The sequence below is a fragment of the Ixodes scapularis genome, unplaced genomic scaffold, assembly GCF_016920785.2.
Source record: "Ixodes scapularis isolate PalLabHiFi unplaced genomic scaffold, ASM1692078v2 PGA_scaffold2__306_contigs__length_199485367, whole genome shotgun sequence".
In the NCBI taxonomy this organism is placed as follows: Eukaryota; Metazoa; Arthropoda; class Arachnida; order Ixodida; family Ixodidae; genus Ixodes; species Ixodes scapularis.
In genome coordinates, this window is record NW_024609857.1 from 156,472,365 (window position 1) to 156,499,410 (window position 27,046).

General features: G+C 43.1%; 1 protein-coding gene across 11 annotated transcripts in view; it reads left to right on the plus strand.

Annotated features, from left to right (window-relative positions):
- The window catches only part of LOC8042854 (progranulin), a 91,203-nt gene that overhangs the window by 61,502 nt on the left and 2,655 nt on the right, over positions 1 to 27,046 (plus strand). For all 11 annotated transcript variants that reach the window (XM_040219365.1, XM_042292075.1, XM_040219370.3 and 8 more), the window contains 2 exons: positions 8,536 to 8,787; positions 12,832 to 13,080. In XM_040219365.1, coding sequence (XP_040075299.1) covers positions 8,536 to 8,787; positions 12,832 to 13,080 — 501 coding nt within the window. The remainder of the gene's footprint in view (positions 1 to 8,535; positions 8,788 to 12,831; positions 13,081 to 27,046) is intronic.

Genomic DNA, 27,046 nt, shown 5'->3' on the forward strand with positions numbered 1-27,046 from the left:
GTCAGGGAAGGGACCGCGGTCAGTGGTTGATGGAACGTTTTTTTTGAGCCCATTGAAGACTCCTCGTCGTCCGAAGCCACTACCTTCAACGCAAAGTGCCAAGCCTACGGGAAAGTAATTTCGGGGTAAAAAACTTCCACTTCAAACTTTAAGCTTCATCTCAGTTGCCGTCTCTAACAAATGTGAAAAATGTATTGCAGTATCAGTATTTCTGTATTTGTATCTCTGCCCTCCCTAAAATGTATTCCTGTATTTTTATTTCCGAATACTTTTTGCCTCTATTTAAAATGTATTTCCGACACGTATCGCGATACATTTTTGCAGATATATTTTAGTATCAGTATTTTGGCTACTTTTTTAATGTATCCCAGTATTTGTATTTCCAAATACATTTTTGAGTATTTCTGCCCAACCCTGGGCGATAGACTAACTAAATATCGGAGCATGTGCAGTTACTGTATAGATCGCGACACGCTTTGACCAGCAGGGCGGGGCCACATTGGAGCCTGTTACTTTGCAGTGTGCGGCCATAGTTGGTGTGCGGAAACACTGTTTTTTTTTTTTTTTAGCGAAGGTCACAGAACATTTACAAAATGTAGCGCCGACGGGTACAGTCGGAAGGTTGAGGGGAACAGATAGCCCGCCCCCGAAAGGTCGAGGGCCAACGTAAGGTGGGAGGGTAGAAGGAGGGGGGGGGGGGGGGGGAAGGGGAGGGAGGCTCAGTCAATTTTACAGAGAAGGGACCTCACGCTTTTTGCTTTGTCTAAACTTGCAGTTTTGCCAGGTCCACGTTTAACTTTGATGTCTTGATAGGACAATTTTAAGCTCTTACCTTATTTGATAACAAGAATTAAAATGCCAAAGCCCACCAACGTGGTGGCACTTTTCAGTTAAGCCAAACGAGCAAGCATACTGCCGTTCCCGTTTCTCAAAAGACGACATGAAACTTTTTGGTGGCCTGGTTTCACTCTGTGCGCGGCCATATTGGTAGCGCCAAATTTCTCGAGATTCGCTTTCTCAGCATTCCCGGGGCAGAGACGCACTGCAACTGATTCTGACTTTCTAATTATATTATTTTCTGACTTCTAATCACCCAACGTGAAGAAAAGACTAGGCCGGCACTCCGTTCAATTCTGAGGAGACTTTCAATTTATTTTTCGGCGCGAAGACGCATGAAGTTGTACTCTTTTGCGGTAGAGTGTTCCACGCCAGTACATGCGATTGAATGTTAGTTTTTTTTTTTTCGCTATTACTGGTGAAAGTTTAAATTTGTGGAAAGCTCTGAGTGCCCGTAAAAGAAACTGTGCCCTGGGCCATATTTTTCAGGCGTTGCAAAGAGCTCAAATTGGCTTCAGATAGCGTCGACCTCAAAGAAAGTTTATGAAGGTCGCTCCGGTTAATGAAGATTTTGAATCCTGGCAGAATGAATTGGCTTTCCCAAAAAATACCCCCCGAGTTCCTTCGCACTAAATAAAATATTGTCCCGGCAGCAAAAAAAAAAAAAAAAAAAGCCGTGAGATTAATTTGGCATCGCCGTTGTTGCTCTACCCAACGTCTGCAGTGTAGCTTTTTACCGCCGCCTTCATGGAAGTTTTAGCCGCTACAACGAACCCAAAGCCTGGGTATCGCTGCTTATACATCATGCCATAGCCTGGCAGTTCGAGTGCCCGGTCGTTCGGTCGGACATTTGGAGCGCGAAAACCTGGTAGCAGAGAGCATTTCTAGTGTTCAGCACACAGCTTTTGTAGCGGGGAGGACCGGAAACATGGTTTTTAAACTCGACGAGAAAAGAAGCGGTAGCGCGAGGGGCACGGGCCGAAACCGAAACACACATCACTCGGGAGATGTGTGTTTCGGTGTCACGCCGCAGCGGGGCGCCCGTAGCATGCCTCTCCTCTCATCCGTTGTCTGCCGCTCTACCTTTTCACTTTCGGCTGCCGCGTCTCGTGGCGATCTGCCAGGCTTTGTCAGTATACATGGTTTGCACTGACGTCACATCGCATAGTTTTGACCACCATGTAAGAGGAGGAGAGGGAAGCTGCTTTTGTAAGAGCTCCCCTCTTATGAGGATCCAGAAAAGAGGACCCTGATTAGAGGGGAGCTCCTTCTTGCCCTCTCCTCTGGTTGGCATCGGAGCGCTCTTTGAACGACGTCACGTGCAACCCATGTATAGCGGAACAGGCACCTATCCAGGATTTGGAGGGGCACGACAAAATGCTGTATGAGAGGGGAGGGGGAGAGGAGGCCCCAGCGAAGTGGAAGATTTCGGCGGGGGCCCGGGCACCATGAAGAAAACCAAAACCTAAAAACGCGAACAAATTTGGTGTGTTGTTTCTGGAACGTCGTAGAATGCTGCGCGTGCTTTATATTTTTGTAAGGAGCGCCAATTTTGTGGGTTTAGATGATGCCAGGTCGTTTGTAATTGAAACCACAAGTTCAAACTTACAAATTAAAAGGGTAACTAGTGAAATCCAATCAAGAGTTTTTCATTTTATCCAATATTATTCATTTTTCTAAATAGGTCCCTTGGAGGTAACTAATAGGTCATCCACGTTTTTTTTTTAATGTGCCGTGCTTGCCTTTTTGCGGGGGGGACAAGTTTTATAACACCATGTATAAAAAATGAATCGCACTTTATTGTCATTTATTTAACACCCTACATATTATCCACCGTACACAAGAGAAACCCATTGAGCATAAAACTTACGCAGTGCAAAACCACGAAGCGCAAAGTATGGTAAACATCTTATAACAACAGTCTGGCATTCAGAACGGTAATAAAGTCCCCTACGTTGTTGCATATGTCTAAGAAACGACCAATCGACGTCATCACACCTATGGTGCAAGCCACCCCTGAGGCACAAGACTTGGCCCTCGCACCCGCAAGATGCAAGGCGGTCGAATGATGAGAAATTCGTGGGCCATGTGCTTGAGACTCTTGAACTAGAGCCAGTAAAAGTAAAATATGCTTTAGGACCAGAACGCTTCAGCCATCTTGGCGTTTAAAAGTATTGACGCCACTTTTGTGAAATTTCTGAGACCGCAGGAAGCAGTTTTTTCCCCTGCAGAGGTGGCAAAACGCTCAACGACAAAGCAAAATGATATTGTCTGATTTTCCTAGCATGGTATCTTAAGCTCTTGGAGGGCGAATGTTTTAATTTTAACAATCTTCAATTTGCGTTGGCTCTAGCACAAAAATGACTGCACCCACGAGAAGATTGGGCAACAAAGTGCTGATACTTGAAGCGTAGCTTTGAAGTCGATTTACATGCGACATTAATCTGAATAAATACTTATCAGTGAGGCAAAGGCCACATGGAATAAGTATACACGGTTCCTTTTTTGGGCTTTGAAGGGTAAAATGCCAATTATTTCGAATTCTTATTAGCCCATACGTGCAAGTGTCGCATTTTTATACGGTAATACCTAACCTTTGACTTACGTATACCTAAGGACCTCGTATTTTACTTGTAGTTGGCAATATACAGATGTTGTAGATCGGTAATTGCTTAGAAGGATGGTGTACTTAAAGGGCACCCTTTAATTTTTGGAAATTTTTAGTTTTACTTTAAAATTAATATTTTGCAGTACCGGAATTGTCTGTAAGCTTCCAATGATATTCTTAAATAAATTGTTTTGCAATGACCCACCTCTCGGTTTCGGTCCGTTTCACATGCTGAGATCCTGCTTGCGATATTTTTTATTTCAATAGAACCATCGCTTGTGGGGCAAAAAAGAAGAACATTAAAATAACTACATTCCCGTGGGGTAGATTTTTACAACTCATCTAAATGCTCGCGTATTACAGCAATCGAGGTGCGTGCAAAGAACATCTCGACACATGCACGTGTGGCCCGTCCCTGGCGATGTGCACGTCTTTTTTGGTGGTGGAATACGACATTTTCATTCTGCATCTGGTTATTTTCAAACGCTTTTTCGGCCTGTGAGGTTTTTAAAAAAATTGCGCTTGCAACTGGAAACGGCTGACACGAAGGCCCATGGATATTTGTTGCATGACACACTCGCCATTATTCCTTCAGAGTGGTCGGGCTGGACTGGAGAATGTCATATCGCCCGTGCGGTCAAAAAGACGTGCAGGCCACACTGACCGGGAGGGGGGGAGGGTCGTGTTTTTTTAAAGGCTTTAAAGGGGGCGTGCAACGATATTCCGTTGGCACAAGCTTACTTGCACCTGTGGGACACAGGCAAACTTGCACGCAATGCCACTGACCTCAATAACACACCAGCTCACTTGTGTCCTCAAGTTTTGTTCAGTAATACTACTACTACTATCGCTACTACTACTAATAATAGTTATAATAATTATATTAGTTACAATAATATTAGTAATAGAAAATAAATATAATAAAACTATTGTTATTGAGGAATGCGGATGCGGCAGAGTTTATGTCCGACTGGTCAAAGTCAGCTAGTGCTTGTACGACCAGGTCCAGAATTATTATAGAAAAAACAACTTATTAACTGTATTAATGAACAAGTCTTCAGCAAGAAAGTCGTAAACGTAGAAAAATCTTCGAACAGCAGTAGAGGCTTTAATACACGACGTTTCGGGAAGAGACTTCCCTTCTTCAAGTGTGCAGAAAATACAGTTGCAAAGCGCTTTTTGGAGAGACCAAAGGAGAGGAGGAGCATTGGAAAAAGCGAAAGAAAAAAGTCATGTATAATAGTACAAGTAAAAACACTTGAGCATGAAAAAACTACATTCCAACAAAACACATATAAAAAAGAAAAAAGAGAGAAGTGGTAGTTTTAAGGGTAACATGGTCGCGGCACTCGTTAGCGAAACCAAGAAAATACATTACAGGCAACGGCCTCCGTCACGTTAGAGTTAGAGCTCCACCAAATGCAACAAAAAAAAGACGTTTACAGCATTCAAATATTAGGCCCATACTGAAACAGCGTAGAGTTATTAGCAATGTTGGAGATGAAGTATACAATGAGGAACTAAGTAAAAGAAAACATACACACGCGCGCCCATTCCCACGTGGAAAGCGTTAGTATGAAGAGGAGTGTGCTTGCTGGAGATGGTGGATGAGATGAATTCGCATCTCATCCACCATTATTTTTATTTGAGAATAAAAACTCTCTCGCTCGCACACACACACACACATATGCATGTCCACTCTACTACGACGCAGTCTTCAATAAAAAAATCTTACAGACATGCTCTCAGACTGCCGCGATGCGGTCTTGAAAGTTCGGAGAGGTCTCTGTAAATAGTTACATTTCAACAAAGAAAAAAAAAAAACAGTTACAGTTAGAGGAAAGGAACCTCAAATTTGCGTGTTGACCAGAAAAAAAGAAGGAAAAACAGACAGTACAAGGACAAAAACATACAAAATAAGGTAGTTCATTTGAAATTCCGAATCCGTTACGTCATTGAGTATGCTCGTCTGCAAAAATGACAATAAACAAGGTGAAAATAACTGCTCAGACAGGTTTCCCATTGCAATCAAGATCGCTGTCACAACACATGAGAAAACATGGATCTAAGACTTTCCTTTAGTGCTTTGTTTGAAAAAAAAAACAATGAATCTGCAATAGTATTTCCAGTGTTTGGCACACAGAATGCGTACACACTTTCACTATAACAAGTTCTTGCTCTTGGGATTTGGAAACGGGGAACTGCTCGAAGCTCACGAAGTAGGGCGGATGTGATTTTAAACTCGCTCTCCCGAAAGTGTTTCCAGATGACGGTTTGTAGGAATAGAAAGAAAAACAACGGCAATTAGAGTGAGGCGAACAAGTTACCACTCTATGTGTGTTCTGTGCGATAAGCAACATCTTTTAGAATACCTCTCAAATTGCAATCGGTCCTTGTGTATCATAAGAGAGGACAATTGACGAAGACAGTAATGCCATACCTCAGTATACTAGAGCATGCGTAATGTTTCTACTTACAGATAAGGAAAGGAAACACTTTATATTGTACATCAGACAAAAAACAGTTCTGAACCGTTGACATAAGACACATCTGTGCTCGACGATAAATCGCAATCATTGTGAATGCTTAGGCACGTTATGAAGCTAACGTAATGGACAGGCTCAAAATTTGTGCATAGGCAAAGGGAGTCATAAAGAAAAAGTGAAGAAGACAAGTTGACGCCTTTCAGAAGACTGCAGAAACATAAAAGTTTAGTTTTAAAAACGTTCACTCGGAGCTTGTTTGTCGTTAAACAGTCCATCGGTTTTATCACGTCTGCCTGAAGTATTTTAACCGCACGTTGATATTAGAGATGTTGAGGAAATATAACAGTGTCGTCAGCGTATTCCAGTACCGTGGAACATGTGGTTACAGTTGGTGGATCATTGACGTAGGTGTTAAACAATAACGGTGATAGAATAAAGCCATATGGGGACCCCAGATGTCAAGCACATTTGGGGGTTGCAAGAATTGCACAGAAAAACAACCTGGGTACGATTCATGTGAAAATGCTTGAGCAATGAATGGAATGGCCTATGGAAGCCCATCCTATATAATTTATATAAACGTATGTCATAGCTCACAGTATCAAATGTCTTAGCTACGTCAATGAAGAGCGCATACATGTGCATACTTTTTTTTAAAAGAGTAATGCAAAGCGTCTGATAAATTTTCATAAAGATGAATGGTGCCTCGACCAGCAATAAACCCATATTGACTTGGCGAAATTACGGAGTGTTTGTCATGGACACCAGTCATAATAACAAAGATATGTGTCTCGAAAATCTGGGATATGCAAGAAAGGATTGAAATAGGTCTGTACGAAGAAACTTTCTCTAATACGCCACCCTTGAAAAAAAATTTTTTTTTTTTTTTTGACTGGCATTGCGTGGAGAAAGGAACCAAAGCGTGTCTAATTGGTCATGAATGCCAAGGAATAAGTTTAGGAGGAAATTACTAAAAGTACAAAAATTGTTGTATCATCACCTTAAAGTTGCCGAGCAACAATTTGTGGACTTCGGTCGAATAATTGCAGGAGCTCTTCCCGCTCGGGACTGGATTAAAGAACTGAAAACCAATTTTGCGAGCGCGCGTTAATTGTCTTTTAAAAACTGGAAAACAGTGGACATTTTGGACGCTTTCCAACCACTCTCAACTCTTACACTGTCTTCCGAGTCACGGACACAGTGACGTGTTCCCGGGTTCACTAGGGAGTATCCGGTCGGGCTCTCTCTCAGAGCCTTCAGCGCGCGCGGCCTCTGCTTGCGATTCACATGGCGAACGTGAAGATTGGTCTGACCGAGATGGATACGGGCCGAGAGGGAAAGAAGAGGGGCGGGAGGGTGAAGTGCTTGCCTTGCTGTAAGAAGGTCGAAAGTCTCTGCGACAGGTTAAGAGTTCAGGGGAAACTCCTCCCACCTCTTTCCACTTCAGCAGAGCAAACGCTGGGGAGGGGGAAACCTCCTCTCCTGCATTCGCTCCACTAAAGTGGAAAGGGGTGGGCGGAGTGTCTCCTAAACTCTTAACATATCATTGACTATAGTAGCACTGGGTTCAGGCCGTAGATGAGGCTCAAGGGAGGGATTTTTTTTATTTTTTTTTTACCTCTGGCAGATGGCGCCACTAAAACTATATGAAGTACCATTTTGTAGAGGATATGAGGCTTTTGACGCATTTATTCATGTTAAAGGGACAATTTTTATCAAATTTAGCATTATATTGAATATATAAATGGCACATCTTGCCTACATACTACAATGCACCCAGGTGTGTGCCACGGAATAGTTCTCATGGCCGCCACCTCGCGGCAGCCCATCGCGAAATATTTTCGTTTATTTGGTTTGCTATCACGCAACGGAATCACAATGTTTCAAAAGAATGTGGCGGTTTCTTCATCATTTTTGGTAAGATAAACAAGGTAAAAATAAGAGCTGCATTCCTTTCGAAGTTGTTGCATCGCCCCTTTTAATGCATAATGCCCGCATTTCAGCCTTGGTGTTGGAGCTTGCACTTAACGCGGTTGATGTGAACTGGTTGGATCATAAAAACTCTTCATCTTGAGACACAAGAGGCAACGTTGATGCAGCCTATGTTTATGCGTTGCGACGACAAAGAGCAAGACGAGAAATCTATATTGTTTTAAACGTTATTTGGACGAAAATGTTCGCTTTACCAAAAGTCCGGAAAAAGCTTTGTGGGGAAAAAACTTGTAGAGGAAGGCAGGATCATGTCGTACCATTTTTTCTTAATTTGTGTCCGGTCAAGTTAGATGAATTCTATCTAGAAAACGAGTTATTTGAAATACTTTGAATGTGTTTTGAACCTCTGTGTTTATTGCATTGATGCCGCTTGTCAGCGTTATTTAGGATATGTTTATTGTTTCACATATTGCTTTTTGAGCACCTCATTATTAGAGAGCCCAATATTTTTTTAACTAAGAAATAAAGAAAAATTCTACCGGTAAACGTTCATCGAGAAAACAAACAAACTCGAAAGTACCTTCATCAGGCAAGCATACAAACCGTGCGTGAGGATGACAAGAAGAACCCTGTTTCCTTTGACAAAACTCGCGTCGAATTTGTTCACTGCAGTGTCGGACGTGCAGTGCCCCGACGGAGGCAGTTGCCCCGACGGTCAGACGTGCTGCCAGCTACAGGGCGGGAGCTACGGCTGCTGCCCCTACGAGGATGCCACTTGCTGCTCCGACGACGTGCACTGCTGCCCCAGCGGATACGAGTGCGACACGGCCACGGCTTCTTGCCGCAAGGGAGACATCTTGGCAGCAGCCTTGAGAAAGCTTCCGGCAAGGAGACCACTGTCGCCGATCGTGAACGACGCAACGCGTACGTACTGCGATCTCCTACAAACATGGGCTTCAAAGGGACCATGAAACCATTATCTAACCTTCGCTGCACACTGCTTCAATCGGTGGGGTGGTGCCCATAGAGCAAAATATTAATGTTTGCGGTGTGCTTCTTCTAGAATAACATGACATGCTCAGATACCAGGGTTGCTTTGAGGGTGGTGATAGACTAAACTATCGGAGCACATGCAATTACTCTATAGGTGGCGACACGCTTTGACCAACAGGGCGGGTTCACATCGGAGCCTGCTGCTTTCCATTGTGGGGCCATAGTTGGTGCGTGGAGGAACTGTTTTTTAGCGAAGGTCGGAGTACATTGACCAAATCTAGCGCCGACGGGTACAGTCGGAAGATTGAGCTAATACATCCTAGAGCCACTGTATTGGTCCGTGTATTTAGCTGAAAAACATTAAGTACATCTAAGCTCATGACCCTGGAGGGGTCTTAAACTCACTTGATTGTGGAGGCCAGATAACCCACCCCCGAAAAGTCGAGGGCCAACGTAAGGTGGGAGGGTAGAAAGAAGGAGCAGGAGGCGAGGGAGGTTCAGTAACTTTTATAGAGGGACCTCACGCTTATTGTTTTGTGTAAACTCGCATGTCTTTATAGGACTCTTTTAAGCGCTTACCTGATGTGATGACAAGAATTAAAATGCCAACGCCCACCAACGTGCTGGCACGGTTTCGTTAAACCAAACGAGCAAGCATACTGCAGTTCCCGTTTCTCCATAGACAATATGCGGAACATTTTGGTAATCTGTCTGCGCTGTGTGCGCGGCCATATTGGTGGCGCCAAATTTTTTGAGTTTCCGTTCCTCATTATTTCCGGGCCAGAGACGCTTTGCCACTGATTGTGACTCGGCAACTTTATTTTTTACCGTCTTCCGATCACCCATCGTGAACAAAGGACTTGGCCTGCATTCCTTTCATTTATGAGGACAATTACATATTTTTTTCTTTGATGCGAAAACGCATGAAGTTTCACTCTTTAGCGGTAGAGTGCTCCATCCAATACATGCGATTCAAGGTTAGTTTTTTTTTAAAGTTATTACCTGTGAAATTTTTAATTGTTGGAGAGCTCAGAGTTCTCCTAAAAAAACTGTGCCGTGGGCAATATATTTGAGGCATTGCAAAAAGCTCAAATTTGTTTCAGATAGTATCGACCTCAAGCATAGTTGATGGATGTCGCGCCGATTAACGAAGATTTTTCAACCCTGGAAGAATGAAAGCATTAACTTTCCCCAAAACTACCCGCCGTGTCTCTTTGCACTAAAAAAATACTGTCCCCATCTGCAAAAAAAAAAAAAAAAAAAAAAATTTAGCACGTGAAATGAAGTTGGCATTGCCGGTGCTGCTCCACCCGACGTCTGCAGCGTAGCTTTTTGCCGCCACCGACATCGTAATTTTAGCCACTGCAAGCTACAGAATTCAAAGCGAGTCACCGCGATATCCGGGCTTCAAATGCCGCATGGCAATGAGTTCAAGGAGAAACGTGGCATCGCGGCATTCGAACCACGGTGACTCGAGTTTGCAGACTGCCATTGTATGCTGTATGAGCTGAGTGACCCCGGATTAAGGGGGGACTCACCCCCCATTTATTTGTAGCCTTTTCCTCATAAACGGTGCAGACTTTTCCAAGAAAAAAAAGAAACAATTTGTATGCTCGCAGCTACGAATGCAGGTCGGAAGCTCGGGGTGGGCCAGGGCCACGGGCTGTTCGCCGCCGACCTAGGCGAGCTAAATTTTGGTCGTCCGGCGTCCTTCACCACCAGGGGCACGAGCCATATAGGGGGCTATTCACTGGACGCCATATTTGAGGGCGCTGTTAAGAGCGCTTGCTCTGAACGAGGTGACGTTAATAGGCTGCCAGGACCGGCAATATGGATGGTGTAGAATGCACGTTGCAAAAGACCTGCGGAAGCTTGTCATCACCATGCGCTGAGAAGTCGCGTACACAGCAATGGCCGCCGGTGAATACACCCTGCAGTCTAAATGGCTCTGATTTCCGAGTGGCTCCGGTGTTGAAAGTTGGCACCACGTTCGAACCATTCAAACGTATTTTCTGAACACCTTAGTTGCTCATGTTACTGTGCGTTGGCAGTGCACTCGGGTTTTCAGCGTTCGCGAGTACGTCATTACTGTGCTGATGACGTCAATGACGTAACTGTTGCATTGTTACTATTTATTGGCTTTGGCGGCGTCCATGGATTCTTTGTTACATGGAATTTGGTTTCCGATGAACACGCGGCGGCGTGCTGTAATACATTTTCTGAGGGCGAATTTTGTTGTTAATTTTTGCTCCACTGAGTTCGGCAATTTTCTACAGTTTTGTTTTTCGCACACTTCTTAATTTTGTTTTAGAGTCACCATGCCTCGCTGTATATATTGCACCAAACGATAAAAACAAAAACAGTTCTAGCGTGTGTTAAGCCGTTGGCAAGGCACGCGACTGCCACGTGGAGAACGGCGTTCAAGCCCCTCTCGTCTCTGTTTTCTTTTTTCTTGACTTTTCATCTTTGCTCTTTTGAAAAGGTCAAGACCATTTTCTGCTGTCATTGCGCGTTATGGTTCGAAACGTCCACGAACGTGCATGTTGTATAAAAGCAGCGGTTACACGTTGCTTCAAGGCAGTCGCTCTTCCGTCCCCAACGCAAGAGACTCATTTCTCTTTAGGATTACAGGCTTGAGGTTGCCCATTTGTGTATATCTTTAGTTCTATATTCAACTATTATTTTCACCCGGTTCAATATAACGCTCTTTCTACCCGCTAGCGAAAGGGGGACAATTATTTTCATCGTCTTAAATGGAAAGTTTTCTCAAATTATCTCTACGGTACTAGCGGCGCTGTATGTTAACGTGGTCCAGGTCCCAAGGTTACATTAAGAAAAAAAAATAAAAGATTAATTCAGTTTTTGTTTTAAAGTGCCAGTCATGAATATTCACAGATTTTGAGGAATCTGCTTTTATTTCCGGAAGTTGTTTTTTTTTTTAGTGATAATGTCTTTATTGCCCTTCCAATTTACAGAACTCCTCGGTGAGAACAAATCGTTTACCTGGGTGTCTGCGTCTAAATACGTTTTCTAGCAAATTATACAATTTATTATCGAGCCATCCTAAACCTCGATCCACGCGATTGTGAGAACTTTGCTTCAACTGAGATATACGCCTATGCTTGCGGGCTCGCTTTGGACACAGATCTCAGCTCACTTGCCGAGCAAGTCCAGCACTTACTGCGTCACTTACAGCAGTCGTACACTTACGTGATAAAAAAAAGAAATATGTCACAATTGAAAATATTTGTAGTTTAAACATTCCGTGAAACATCTGCCTATTTAAAAAAAAAAAAAAAGCTTTTTTTTAAAAATAACTATTTGTGTGTTTGTGTTGCACCAAACGTACACATTGCACGCATGAACTAATCGCCAAATGTGACGTTTGCTTCGTGGGAGGCGAACGACCTCCCAAGCAAGGCCAATTTTATTTATTTATGCAATTAAACCTACATCACCATTATGACCTACATCGCCCTCACAGTGACACTAGAACTGAAATAAGAAATGATTACACCACAACAGCTTTTCAGTAAAAGGAAAAAAAAATACAAATACGAGCACCAAAAATATCAACGGAGGTTAATCTAGCAATGCCATGACTAAAACAGCAAGCTTTGCAGTGCCGTAAAAACGAGGTAGGAATGGCAGATACAATTTCAGCTGGAAGGTTATTCTACTCATCCGCTGTTCACGGGGAAAAAGTTTACTTCGATATTTATTATGGGCATGTATTCACGAACTTTATGAACTGTACATGGGACCTATAGGTTGGCTCTTGAATGCATTGTATTTTATTGAAGGAGTTTCTGCTATTAAATATGTTATCAACCAAGGACAGTCAAAGATATTTGCTTGACTACCAAAGGTTTTGGAATTATTAAAACGATGCGCTTGGGTGTTCCCAAACCGAAATCTTCTCATTTGCACGCAATATGTCAGTAGCTGACGGGAGAAATTTCTGCGACTCCCCAGCGACGAACCAAAAGTGTCCGGACGGGGCCCAGTGCGACGACGACCAGACGTGTTGTGAGCTCACCGACCACAGCTACGGCTGCTGTCCTTACAACCACGCCGTGTGCTGCCCCGACCTCGTCCATTGCTGCCCCGAGGGGTACACGTGTGACACGACCGAAATGACCTGCGTCCAAAGCACAAACCGCTCGTCGATCCCGCTGACAAGGCTCTCCCTTCGTTCCTCCCTCAACTCGGTCGAAGTTCAAGGTTAGTGCACAACACTCCCTACTTCTTTCCCCTTCTGCTTCACCTGAAAGGGGCGGTGCAGCGATTTTTGAACCTTATAATGAATACTTGACGTCTATGACATACGAAACACGCATTAGCGTTTTTACTGATTTATTGGTAGTCATAAAAAAATGAAAAAAAAACGACTAACGTTCTGCCCCTCAATTCGCAACTAGAACAAGCGGCCACGTGACCTGGAGCCGAATATATGCGGCCAATGTTTAGCATAGCCACGCGCTGGGGTCGGTAAAGCGCATGACACGTGTTGAGTTCCGGACAATGTTAGGACTCGGCTATTGTTGTCATTCAAGCGACTGGGCGCTAGCCACTAGCCGAATGCTTAGTTAACCACTGATTATCGCGAGCCTAAATCTAATGCTCAAGCTACGTTCGGGTGCAATCGATGAGCAGCATTCAAATATTGTCATTGTGGGACAATATATCGTCACTGGTAGACACCGCGACCACCAAAATACGTCAAATTATGCAAACGAAAGATTAAAAAAAAACGCTCGCTTTCATTTTTGAAAGTACACAGCATCAAAAAGATTTCTTGGTCAATGGCGCTGTGTGCGAGTACACTTGGTCCCACTATAGTCCGTTGCAACTCAACAAGGTGGAGCGAGGGAAAGGAAGGCCGGGTAGGAGGAAGCAGACGGAACGCGGGAGAGAGGAGGAGGTTCCCTCTCTCCTCTCCAGCGTTTCGTCTGCTTCCTCCTACCCGGCCTTCCATTCCTTCGCCCTACCTTCTTGAGCTGTAACTTACTATAGTGAAAGTAAGCTCGTGTAAAGTAAAAACAAAGCAAAACAAAAAAAACCACAACAAAGAAACAAAACAACATTACAACTTAATATTGTTGCCCGGTCTCTTCAAAGTAAACCTAAAGCGTCGCAATAACGCTTTTTCAAATGTTTAGCCCTTCAAAAGCGGTATTCACACGGGGTAGAAATCAAGTAAGGGTTATGAGTAAATTCAACAGCGTGCGCAATTCTTGCAGCCCAATTTAGTTGTTTTTCCCAATGACATTACCTCAGACGAATTTAGTGGGCTCTACATTTGACATCGATGCGATTAACGCCAAAAATTGTTTTGTGTCTAAATTGAGATTGTTTGTGCTACCCGATCATTCCTCCGTCCCTCCGCCGCAGAGTCCAGGCGGAGGGGCGTGATGCGCGTGCTAGTGATAAATCCCCGACAATTCTTCCTCGTGTGCATACAGCTTAACTGACTTACATAAGTATATCAATCACCAATAGAAAGTTAGAAGCAATCGCAAGGTGTCCAGAATATGACGCAAGTATATTGTGCGGTACGATATTGTATAAGTAAGGTTTCGGCTGCCTCTTTTTTACTCTAGAATTTCCTAGCACTGCCCGTGGCCGTTACACAAGGGGCTGAGGATTGGAAAATGCAAACAAGTTTTCCTTTGAACGCCACCGGGTTAAGAAGCTTAGATGACCAAAATGATTCACCGATTCTCCCTGGGACTTTTCAGATGAACATTGCTGTTTTGAGAAGTTAACGCCCCTAAATTTACGCTAAATTCTAAGCAGGCTTACTCAATTTACGGTATTCTTTAACGATAATGCTGCGGGGGCTGTCAAACTAAACAAGATTCGTAACTTCTTTCTTGTACAGTTTCTTCAACTAGAAACAGTCTTCTGAGCTATGTTAGATTGGGGCTAAGACAAAAAGCAGGCTTCTTTTTCTGAAACCTTTACAACGTTGGCACTGTTAGTAGTGAAGCTCGAGTGCCGGTATATCAGCAGGCAGTACTATTGATATGTTCGTGGTCTGGTTCCATATAGCCCCTTGTTAAAGGTAAACTTTACTTAAACAGATTGTCGTCCTCATGTAGTCGTACTGCAGTAATCCAGAGCTTTTTGTAGCAGTGCGTGCTAGTAAACTTTTTCATAATGTCAGCATACGCGATTTCTTTTTGTGCCCGGGCGCACTGGACCCAAGTAGCAAAAGTATTCGTCTCCACATCTAGACAGTGTTGACAGGTGCTGACATTAATTACCGGCCTGCTGTCGGCATATCTCTGGCTTGGAGCATTCAGTGCCCTCCTGATTTTACCCGTTGATTTTTAGCCGACAGTGGACACGAAAGCCGGCCCAATATGAGGTTCTCAGTATTTTCCGATATGAGCCCGGCATTGATTGCAGACTCAGAGCCATGAGTTGCTCCCATGCGGTATTGTGTACACGTAACTCGAAAAAAAAAAGTAAGCGTAAAAAATGCTCTAGGTTAAAAATATGCAATTATATTCTTAATCACTCGAGAAGAAAAGTAATTGGCTATTACTTTAAAAAATGTTAATATATTTTCGATTACTTCAGGTATTCAAAACGACAAATTTTTCTGCCAGTTTCCAAACTGGTCTTTCGTACTTTCCATTACAAGATTAGAGTCAAGAAATGATAAGCTGCTTATCTTTTTATTTCATCAATTTTGATGTGCCATCTCCTGCCATTAACTTAGTTCCAAGATTTTGTTTGGTAGAAAACTTGTAGAAACATAGGTCACCATTAGAAAAATGAGGGAAAAGTAGCAATAATTATAAGTATTTTTAGTATTTCGAAAGTAACAAAATTAATCTTGTGACTACTTTCTAAATATGTATTAAATTGATTACAATTTTACTTCAAAATGTGATCGATTTAAGTAATTATATTACTTGTTTTGAGTGACGTACAAGTCTGCTCCCAAGGCAGGTTACTTTCTTATTTCTAGAATATACCTTGTCCCCAACATCCTGATTTGACATCCGATCTGGTGTCTCTTTAAGCCCCCTTGGCTCTGTGTTCACCTAAACGTCGGTAATATTTGAAGGAAACAACAGTGAAAGGCGGAAAGAAGATGACTGAGCAATACTTCAAGCTCCAGAAACGCCTATTTTTATTTCAAACTCAGAAACCTTTTCTCATCGCGTCGATTTTCCATGGCGTGACTGAGAGTGACAGTCTCAAATTTATGCTTCCAAGCAAAGTACAGATTAATTGCTCACCTTTAGCCGATTAATTAGCCTTTTAATAGGCCTAATTCCTAGAAGATAGATTTGCTGAAAATCTCAGAAATTAAAAAAAAAAGCTTATAAACTTTGGAAACAAAAGTGCTTAAACTCGCTCAGATATGCATAAAAGTAAATTTAATGTAGCCCTTTTATTTCCTTCATTGGTTAATTTGACATATGTCAACATTTTGTGACTTGATGTTTAGTTGTGAAGAAGAGGACACAATGCACATAATTACTGATATCAAGTTGCCAGCCACTAATTGCTCTTTGTGTAAATTAAAGTTTTGAAATACGCGTTATTTTCCTAGAGTTATTGTAATTCAAAACACAACGAACTACTGAAAAAGAAAAGCAGCGCAGTGGTTTAATCTCAATCTCTTACTTAGGCAACGTAAACAAAAAACGACAACGCATAAAAATATTCTCCTGCAGGAAACTGGGCAGGAAAGTAAGAAATAAATGTTGGACATATTTTAGACACACTATATATGTAGATGTGCAGTAAAGGTTCCTAATTACTCATACGAAATTAATAGAGATTTATACCCTCCTCTGTTTTATCGTTTTCTATCTTCATCGTATTCCTTAATGTTTTTCTTTTGGAACTCTCTCCCTCTCTCTCTCTCTCTCTCTCTATATATATATATATATATATATATATATATATATATAACGGGCATGGTAGCGGGGGGCCAAAGTCGTGGGTATAACTGAAAAGAAACAAAAAACCTCGGTAAAAACATCAACAACGGACGACTTATTCTTCGACGTTTCGGCCGGAGTCCGGCCTTCGTCAGGAAGAACTTTTATAGATGAACGCGGTTGGTATTTATACAATGCTACCGTCAAGTCAAAGTTCGAAAAAAAAAAAAAGAAGGCAGGATGACGGTTGGAGTTTTCCTAAAAGCGGAGGGAGAGTTAGAGTCCGGATGGGCATACGTTTATACAATGCTACAGTCGGGTCCGAATTTCAAAAACGGTAATATGACGGGACGACGGAATGACTAAAACTCTAACTGTGATCCCACCGTTTTTTTTTTTTTTTTTTTTTTGAGTTTGGACTTGATCGTAGGATTGTATAACCGTCTGCCCATCCGGACTCTAACCCTCCCTCCGCTTTTAAAAAAACTCCAACCGTCATCCTGCCGTTTTTTGAAACTGGGACTCGACCGTAGCCTTGTATAAATACCACCCGCGTTCATCTGTAAAAGTCCTTCCTGACGAAGGCCGGACCCCGCCAAAACGCTTAAGAATAAACCGTCCGTTGTTGCTGTTTTCACCAAGGTCTTTTTTTCTTTTCAGTGATATATATATATATATATATATATATATATATATATATATATATATATATATATATACAGGGTGCGGCCGTAAAAACTTTCACATTTGGCACCCCTAGCAAAAATCGAGTTTAAAATATACATACCTGAAATTGGGCACACGAACGTCGTATATTCCAACGTTTTTTGCCTTTTTTTTTTTTCAGACGTCAACTCTGGAGTAGCGAATTATTAGAAAGATAACAAAAATGGCAGACGTGCGTTTCCTATGGCCTATACCTGCTCGTTCGCCGTCTGCTATCTGGTTCGCGACGCCGCTCCCAGGTGGCGCTCTGAACGCAAAAACGCGGGAAACGCCGCACGAAAAGCTGGTGTCGGGCGAGATAATCACGATAAAAAGTGATTTGAACGAAATATATAAACGATTGTTGAAATTACCTGTTTCCAGTCAAGTTCTGACAGATCGTCATGCAAGCAAGAAGACACTATGATGCGACGAGATCATTTATTTACAGCTGCTCGTCTTGTTGACAATTGCGGGTCGCTCTCGAAGACAGCACGCACCGCTTCAATTAGCTCCTCATTTTTCAGCAAGCTCTCACGTTCACTGACTGGATTCTTCTTTTTAAAGTCTTCTCCACTCACAAAACGATCCGCCCAACTCAAAACAGTCGGGCGTGAAAGGCGGGCGTTTATGAAATGCAGTGCGAAATTTTCGTTGTGCTGTGGCCACCGAGTTTCGCTCCACGTACCACTTGACTGCCTGGGTACACTCACTTGCCGAGTATTGCGGCATCGCAGGGCGGCGCGGAAAATATTTTGATAAAAACTGCAGAAGATAGTGCAACAAAAACAATAAATAGGAACAATCAAGATGCCTCAGCAGCGGCACTCTTGATTCCAAAGTTGAGCTTTCACCGGGAACGGACCCGCCAACAGATAAGCAGACGACAAAGGAAGACACACGTTCGCCTGCTTTAGAACATATTTTCATTAAACGAGGGCGTCCGCCAGTTTCTAAATTTCAAGTAAAAGGGCATAATTGTTCACATATTTCGGTAAAATCAATTTTTATCGTGATTATCTCGCCCGACACAAGCCTTTCGTGCGGCGTTTCCCGCGTTTGTGCGTTCAGTGCGCCATCTGGGAGCGGCGTCGCGAATTAGATAGCAGACGGCGAACGGGCGGGTATAGGCCATAGGAAATGCACGTCTGTCATTTTTGTTATTTTTCTAATAATTCGCTACTACAGAGTTGACGCCTGAAAAAAATAGGCAAAAAACTTTGGAATAAAGGACGTCCGTGTGCCCAATTTCAGGTATATACGTTTGAAAATCATTTTTTGCTATTCGTGCCAAATGTGAAAGTTTTTACGGCCGCACCCTGTATATATGGGTCGTTTCATCTCAACTCAGGCACGAATTTGGGGTCGAATTTTTAATATTGACGAAAAAAGATATGTGTTTTGGGAAAAACCTTTCTGTGACGGGGAGTGCAAACCGCAAGTTCGGGCGATTTTTCGTTCTCGAGCTATGGACATTTTAAGCAACCTAGGCGCAAACTGACCTTTCTCTTGCCTGTCGGAGGTGTCATTTTTCACTCCTTTCAACTTTTTGCGTTTTTTTTTTTGATAGTGCAATGTAACACTTTTTGGCCGCTCTTAGAATAGCGACAATTTATGGTCAATAATTGTATCGTGATTATTTATCTTCAGTTTTGTTTTAAATATTGTCAAAGTGTCTCCCTTTGACAATATTTGTCAAAGTTTGACCGGCCCTTCCGTGTGACCTATTTGAAGTATCGTAACATATCTAGTATTTTCGGAAGGCTGCGAGTATACTCTTTCTATTGATGAGAAATTTAACGTTGTGGGTAAAAAAGAAAAGGCAGCTTATTCTCGTAAAGCAAGGACTATTTCAACATTTCTGCAAATTGGAGGTCGATTTTCTAAAAAAAAAATACACTTTTTATTTGGCTGATTTTTTTTCTCTAGCTAGCTATTGCAGTGCTTTATAAGGTAATATAAATAGAAAATCTAATATTTTGTTTGTGTGGCAGCTATAAAAGCTTGAAATTTGATTTTGTTTGACTGTTTTGTCACTAAATCAACTTAGTTGCAAAAATACACTAATTCAAAATTGGCGCCTCTTATTTTTAATATATACCTGTGAACAGACTTATTCTCTAATAAATAATGTTAACGCGATTAGTTACATAAAATATATTTATGAAAATTTGCCAATATGACGTTTTTGGAGGATATTTGTCCAAGTTTACCAGCTCCTCCGTGTGACCTATATGAGGTGTCTTAGCATATTTAGTATTTTCAGAAAGCTCAGAGTATACTCCTACTAATGATAACAAATTTGATGTTGCGTGTAAAGAAGAAAGGGCAGTATTTTTTCGTAAAGCAAGGACTTTTTAAAAAATTCTGCGAATTGGAGGTCGATTTTTTAAAGAGTCTACCTTTTATTTGGCTAATTGTTTTTTCTAGCCACCGATTGCAGTAATTTATAAAGTAAAGTGAACAGAAAATGTAATATTTTGTTTGTATGGCGGCTATAAAAGCTCACATTTTGGTTTTTGTTCACGTGTCGCCCAGTAATACAAGTGACTCACAGAAATACACAAACTCATAATTAACGCCTCTGAAATTTTTAGTAGCTACCTGTAAATTCCTTTAATAAACGAAGATGCAGACGGCGAGTTATGCTGATAAAGTGTTTATTTCATAATATCTTTAATGGTTGTTTTCTAATTGTCAAACCGCCTCTCTGCAACAATATTTGACGAAGTTCAGCAAGCTGTGCTGTGTGACCTAATCAATATATTTTTATGATCTTTACATCGCCGTAAAGCTCCAATTAAGCTCTTTCTTTTCAGTATAATGTGAATATTTTGCGCTAAACATATAACAAGGAACATTTGCCATATATATATATATAGAGAGAGAGAGAGAGAGAGAGAGAGAAAGAGAGAGAGAAAGAGAGAGATGCCCCCCCCCCCCCCCCCCCAAAGATAACCCCATCTTATTTTTGTCACGATTTGCTACTTCTTAGAAAGCACCGGAAGATAGCCCATTTATAGTAATTGCAGGGCCCTGGACAATGGTGACCTCGGCAAAGATGGTGTCACTTAGCCACGGCGGGAGATAAGCGAACATTGTTGACTTTAAAGGACAGTTGTCTTTAGTTTATCGCGCGTTCCTACGTTTACAACTCTCACGGGTGAAAAAAAAATTAAATGGAGCATTTTTAAAATTGTTTTGATCGCAAACCGAAAGTTAGCCCAGTTCTTGTTTTTATCCCATATGCTTTTGATGTTAGGTGGGCTATCCCTCAGAATAATACGGTACTTCCTTCTGTAAAACTTAGCACACACCTTATGTATATATCGATCTCACCCTCTCTCTCTTTATATATATATATATATATATATGTAAGGGTCAGTGAGACACTGACCCTTTCAGTAAATAGAGAAAGGGCAAGGTTATAATAGCAATGTTTTAAAGACAAATATATAATTAAGTCAAAGTAGATTGCTTTTTGATTTATTCTTTCTAACCATTAAAACGATAACAGTATACGTACGGGCATTTTTGCTTCTGCGGTCCTCACAAGCACTGTTACCTCTCGATTTGTCAAAAATACCAAATTGCGGGGCCTAAATTTTGCATTAAATTCCTAGACCGGTCCTGAATTTTCTCCAATAATGGCAGGTAAGCCTAAAGAAGCTTGAAGAAGTACATCAACTCATTTTGTCCGCGACAGTGCGTGCAAGCAGATACAGACACTATCTGTCTAAAAATGTCTACTGGAAAGAGGCTGCGTTTGTGACGGACAGTTTTGTAAACAAAGCAATTTATTTAATTTTTTTAGGAGACATGCGAAAGCAAAAAGCTTTCGAGTGATTAAAATAAGGTCCATGTGGAAAATTCGCCAAAAGCTGAGACTCTAGTAACATCCAGTAACGCTCCGGAGTCTCGTGAGCACACCAAGCCAAGGCGTAACGGAACGCAACGAGTGCCTTCTGGAGCCGGAGCTTTTGGCGGATACCTGACTTGTCTCTGGTAATAATCTTGGAGTCTGTAATTCTGATAACTACGTAAATTCAACTGGTGGCAACTCCATAAAAAAAATTTTGACCGATTAATACGAAAAAGTACAACGTAGACTCTAACCAATTTCTTCAATGTGCCCGACGTTTCGAAGCCAGCTCGGCTCCTTGTTCACGGGTGACTGTATATGGGCCCAAAGGTAGCAACCTGTCGTCGTTTTCTTCTCTTCTCTCCTAGCTTTGTTTTCTTCTTCTGTTTCTGTGTGTGGCGCATTTTAGTCCGTGTATGTAGCTGCTTGGAAGCGTTCCGGTGGATCGGTTCAGGTTGTTGCTTGTATTTTGTATGTGCCAAGATTCTATTAAGAGCCGCTTCCTTCAGTTTCTTTCTGTGTCGAGGATGGAGCTGCAGTCAAAGCCAATGGCGTGGCCGGTCTTCTGAGCATGTTCCGCCAGCGCGCTGCCTTGGATGTCATTCTTCTTTACGTCATACTTATGTCTACGCAGACGTTCGGGAAAGTTCTTTGTTTCCCCCACATAAGAGGCGTCGCATTCGGCACAAGGATTTTGTAAATCAGGCCTTGAGCTTTTTCTTTTGGTGGACGATCCTTTGGAAGAGGAAGAAAATGGCCCAGAGTTGAGACAGGTTTATGCGTAACTGCAATGCCGTACGGTCTCAAAACGCGGGCTAGGACCTTGCTCGTGCCATGGAGGTACGGGACGCACATGCGGCTGGAGGTGTTTTTGTTCTTGGATGTAGGAGGGTGACGAAGTTGTTTGTATATTTTGTTGACAAATCTCGTGGGGTAGTTGTTTTTCCGAAGGTCTCGCTTTATAATATCGACTTCCATCTTAAGTGACTTCTTTGTTGAGCAGACCGTGAGGGCGCGTCGAAAGAGCGCCGACACTACAGAGGATTTGTGAGTTGTAGGGTGGTCTGACGTGAAGTTTAGGTAGCGACCGGTGTGCGTTGCTTTCCTGTATACTTGGAAGGATAAATGGTTCCCTGTTTTTTCCACTGCCACATCCAGAAATGGAAGGCACCCGTTATACTCATGTTCAACGGTAAATTGAATGTCTGGATGGATGGAATTGAAATGTTTGTGAAGGCGGTCGACTTCGCTGGACTTGGCAACACAGAAGCAATCATCCACGTAACGCAGAAACAGAGTCGGTGTGGGAGAAAATGTGCTTAAGGCTTTTTGCTCGATGGCTTCCATTGTGAGGTTGGCTACAGTGACGGACACCGCGGCACCCATGGCTGTGCCACTACTTTGCTTGTAGTAGCGACCAGCGAAAGAAAAGTAGGTGTTTGTCAGGCACAGCTCTAGTAGCCGACATATCTCATTCACCGAGAGGTGTGTTCTTTCAGGTAGAGTCGTGTCGGCCTTGAGTGCCGTTCTGACAACAGACACCGCGAGTCGAATGGGAATACTCGTGAAGAGAGATACCACGTCGAATGAAACAAGGCACTCGTCGTCGTTCAATTGCAGGTCCGAAGCGAGTTCGATGAAGTGGGCAGTGTTCTCGACATGTGTGTTGGTCTTCCCCATGAGTGGAAGAAACAGACGATGGAGATAGTTTGACAGCGCTCGTAATGGCGACGTTGTAAAGTCAACTATGGGACGAAGCGGAACGGCACTCAAGGCCGACACGACTCTACCTGAAAGAACACACCTCTCGGTGAATGAGATATGTCGGCTACTAGAGCTGTGCCTGACAAACACCTACTTTTCTTTCGCTGGTCGCTACTACAAGCAAAGTAGTGGCACAGCCATGGGTGCCGCGGTGTCCGTCACTGTAGCCAACCTCACAATGGAAGCCATCGAGCAAAAAGCCTTAAGCACATTTTCTCCCACACCGACTCTGTTTCTGCGTTACGTGGATGATTGCTTCTGTGTTGCCAAGTCCAGCGAAGTCGACCGCCTTCACAAACATTTCAATTCCATCCATCCAGACATTCAATTTACCGTTGAACATGAGTATAACGGGTGCCTTCCATTTCTGGATGTGGCAGTGGAAAAAACAGGGAACCATTTATCCTTCCAAGTATACAGGAAAGCAACGCACACCGGTCGCTACCTAAACTTCACGTCAGACCACCCTACAACTCACAAATCCTCTGTAGTGTCGGCGCTCTTTCGACGCGCCCTCACGGTCTGCTCAACAAAGAAGTCACTTAAGATGGAAGTCGATATTATAAAGCGAGACCTTCGGAAAAACAACTACCCCACGAGATTTGTCAACAAAATATACAAACAACTTCGTCACCCTCCTACATCCAAGAACAAAAACACCTCCAGCCGCATGTGCGTCCCGTACCTCCATGGCACGAGCGAGGTCCTAGCCCGCGTTTTGAGACCGTACGGCATTGCAGTTACGCACAAACCTGTCTCAACTCTGGGCCATTTTCTTCCTCTTCCAAAGGATCGTCCACCAAAAGAAAAAGCTCAAGGCCTGATTTACCAAATTCCTTGTGCCGAATGCGACGCCTCTTATGTGGGGGAAACAAAGAACTTTCCCGAACGTCTGCGTAGACATAAGTATGACGTAAAGAAGAATGACATCCAAGGCAGCGCGCTGGCGGAACATGCTCAGAAGACCGGCCACGCCATTGGCTTTGACTGCAGCTCCATCCTCGACACAGAAAGAAACTGGAGGAAGCGGCTCTTAATAGAATCTTGGCACATACAAAATACAAGCAACAACCTGAACCGATCCACCGGAACGCTTCCAAGCAGCTACATACACGGACTAAAATGCGCCACACACAGAAACAGAAGAAGAAAACAAAGCTAGGAGAGAAGAGAAGAAAACGACGACAGGTTGCTACCTTTGGGCCCATATACAGTCACCCGTGAACAAGGAGCCGAGCTGGCTTCGAAACGTCGGGCACATTGAAGAAATCGGTTAGAGTCTACGTTGTACTTTTTCTTATTACTTACCTAACCAGGCGGAGTTCCGCCGAAATGTTTACATTTAACCGATTAATACGTTAAGCATTTGTTAGCGATAAATATATTCATTGGATAATTTGTAGGTTAATTGATTCATTTCACAGCCTATTGCTGTAATCTCTTGTGACTCAAAAAAGACATCTTAACTAGAAATTCCTCATTATGATCGCTATTAATTTGATACACACCTTTCATATTGACTCACATAAGTAGCCTTTAAGATTTACGAACCCTGAGTGAAAGGCGGGACTGCTGAAGAGCCTTTACACGATCACGCGGTTGTACGGTCCATAACAAGATTCATTTGTAACGAAACGTAAAGGCGAGCGATTTGTAAAGTTGAAAAATGCATTGCCCTTCGGTAGCTGGGTGTCACTTTTGCCGTAGACTCAGGAAGTAGTGTGATGCCATCAGTTGGTCCGAGATTCTAATTGTTGGCTTTACATGACTATTTAATTAATGTGATCGAGACTTTCCCATTACGCACTTCACGGCGATTGGATGTATAAAATATTGTATTGAGGGTGTCTTCCTTTGTTAATACCGAGACTTGCTACCTCTACATTACTAAACATTTTAGATTTAGTTTTCAAAGAATGTAGCATCTTCGCGTTAAAACACAAATCTGCTTGTATCTTGCCTTGTCTTTAGACAAAACGTATTTTTACTGCTCCATCAAGCTGAAAAGAACAGAAGCAGTATACTAAAAGTAAACACACCTACGATGACGTAAAAGCGTCATCGCCATCATTTCACAAAGGGCTAGGTGGCGCAAGCTGCCGCCCGTTACAAAGGGTATAGCCATTGCCATCCATCCATCCGGCACCAGCTCTTTTGGGGGAGGCGGTGCCTGCCGTGATAAACTTTTGTCTAGGATTATCTCGGTTAGAATCTCGAAGAAACAAACGTCCCCAGTAGGATAGAGAGCGAGAAACGTTTTTGTACTAACTCGGAGGCAAAATTTAAGCCACAATACGCACAAAACGGGAGCATAATCTAGGTCAACGTAGCTCAAGGGAGCTAATAAGATTTACCGTCCTTATTCAAACGAACATTCGCGCTCGCTCGTGCTGCGCCCGCGCAGCTTCGTATCAAAACACCGCCAAACTGGGCATCCTGAAAAATGAGGTGGTAATCTGAGTAACCGATGATATTACAAAACATCTTTCATATGTTCAACATTCTAATTTTGTTTTACTTGCTCGCTTTTCTTTTTATTCTATCTGTTCCCACCTTCCTGCTCAAGGTGAACTGGCTCCCCGTGTGGACGCGGACGACGCCCCTTTCTCTTTTCTACACCACGCCTCTCCTTTCTCTTCTATTCCTTTGGCCACCCTTGAAGATGACGCTTCAGATTCTCCATCAGCAGGATCCATCCTTTGCCCCAACAAGATCCAGCACTGTCCGGACGGTACTCAGTGCTGTCTGTCGTACGACACGATTAACTACTTCTGCTGCCCGTACCAGAACGGAACATGTTGCGAAGACGGACTGTTCTGCTGCAAAGCTGGATTTCGCTGCTTCGTTGAGACTCAGAGTTGCATACCATTGGACTGAACGGCGCCCGCATCGAGACAGAGACGACCAGAGGTTGCTCGCGCGAGCTTATACTTCATCCACCTGAATATGTACTTAAAGGGGTCATGCAACAATTTTTGTACTTTGCGCAAATACCGCTTAGAACGGATCCCTGACATTAATGACCTATGAAACACGCGTTCGTTTCTCACCCCACGCAATAGAAGTCCCAGAAAAAAATTAAAAAAAACGAGCAGTGTTCACCCCCTCAACTCGCAGCCAGAACAAGCGGCCACGTGATCTGGAGCCGATTATATGCCGCCAGTGTTGATCATAGCCACGCGCTGGGGTTGGCAAAGCGCAGGGCACGCGCTGAGTTCCAGACATTGTTATGGCTCGGCTGTTGTCGTCGTTGCAGCGATTGGACACGGGTCACAACCCGAATGCTTCTCGAGCTAGCAATTGTCACGAGCCCAAGTCGAGTGCCCACGCAATGCTCGGGTCCAATCTATGAACCGCATTCAAATATCGTCACTTGGGTGTACTGCGATCCCCGAGTTACGTCATCAAATTTTGCAAAGGAGAGATTGAATGAAAATGATCGCTTTTGTCCTTGAAATTACAGCGCAACAAAGGAGTTTCTTGGCCAATGGCGTTGCGTCTGAGTATCCTTGAGTCCCAGGTGTGCCAGTAAGCTCGTGTAGAGAGAAAAACATTCCAATTGAATATCGTTGCACAGCTCCTTTAAGTGCTCAGGAAAATAAATAATGTAGGAAAGAAAGCAATCCCGATTAAGCATTTTGAGTAACTTTGAAGTTATTGAGCCGCTGGTTAGTCTGAAAATGGGTTGTTACAGGATTCTGGTGCTGGATTTCTCTCGCTACTACCCGCCCCGCAAAATGACACAAAGTCACGTAGTCATTGACACAACGCACGTAGTCATTGCCATCAACTGTCATCGTTGGGCGCCGCCACCTGAAATCTCCCGCGCATAATCTTGTGCCCGCCTTCTGTCAATTAGCGGCGGTGTGCAGCTCGCTCAACCGATTTCACTTGGCCACGTCAAGGTGGAGGAGGCAAGGGATGGTTTAACATGCAGGCAACCTGGTCTAGC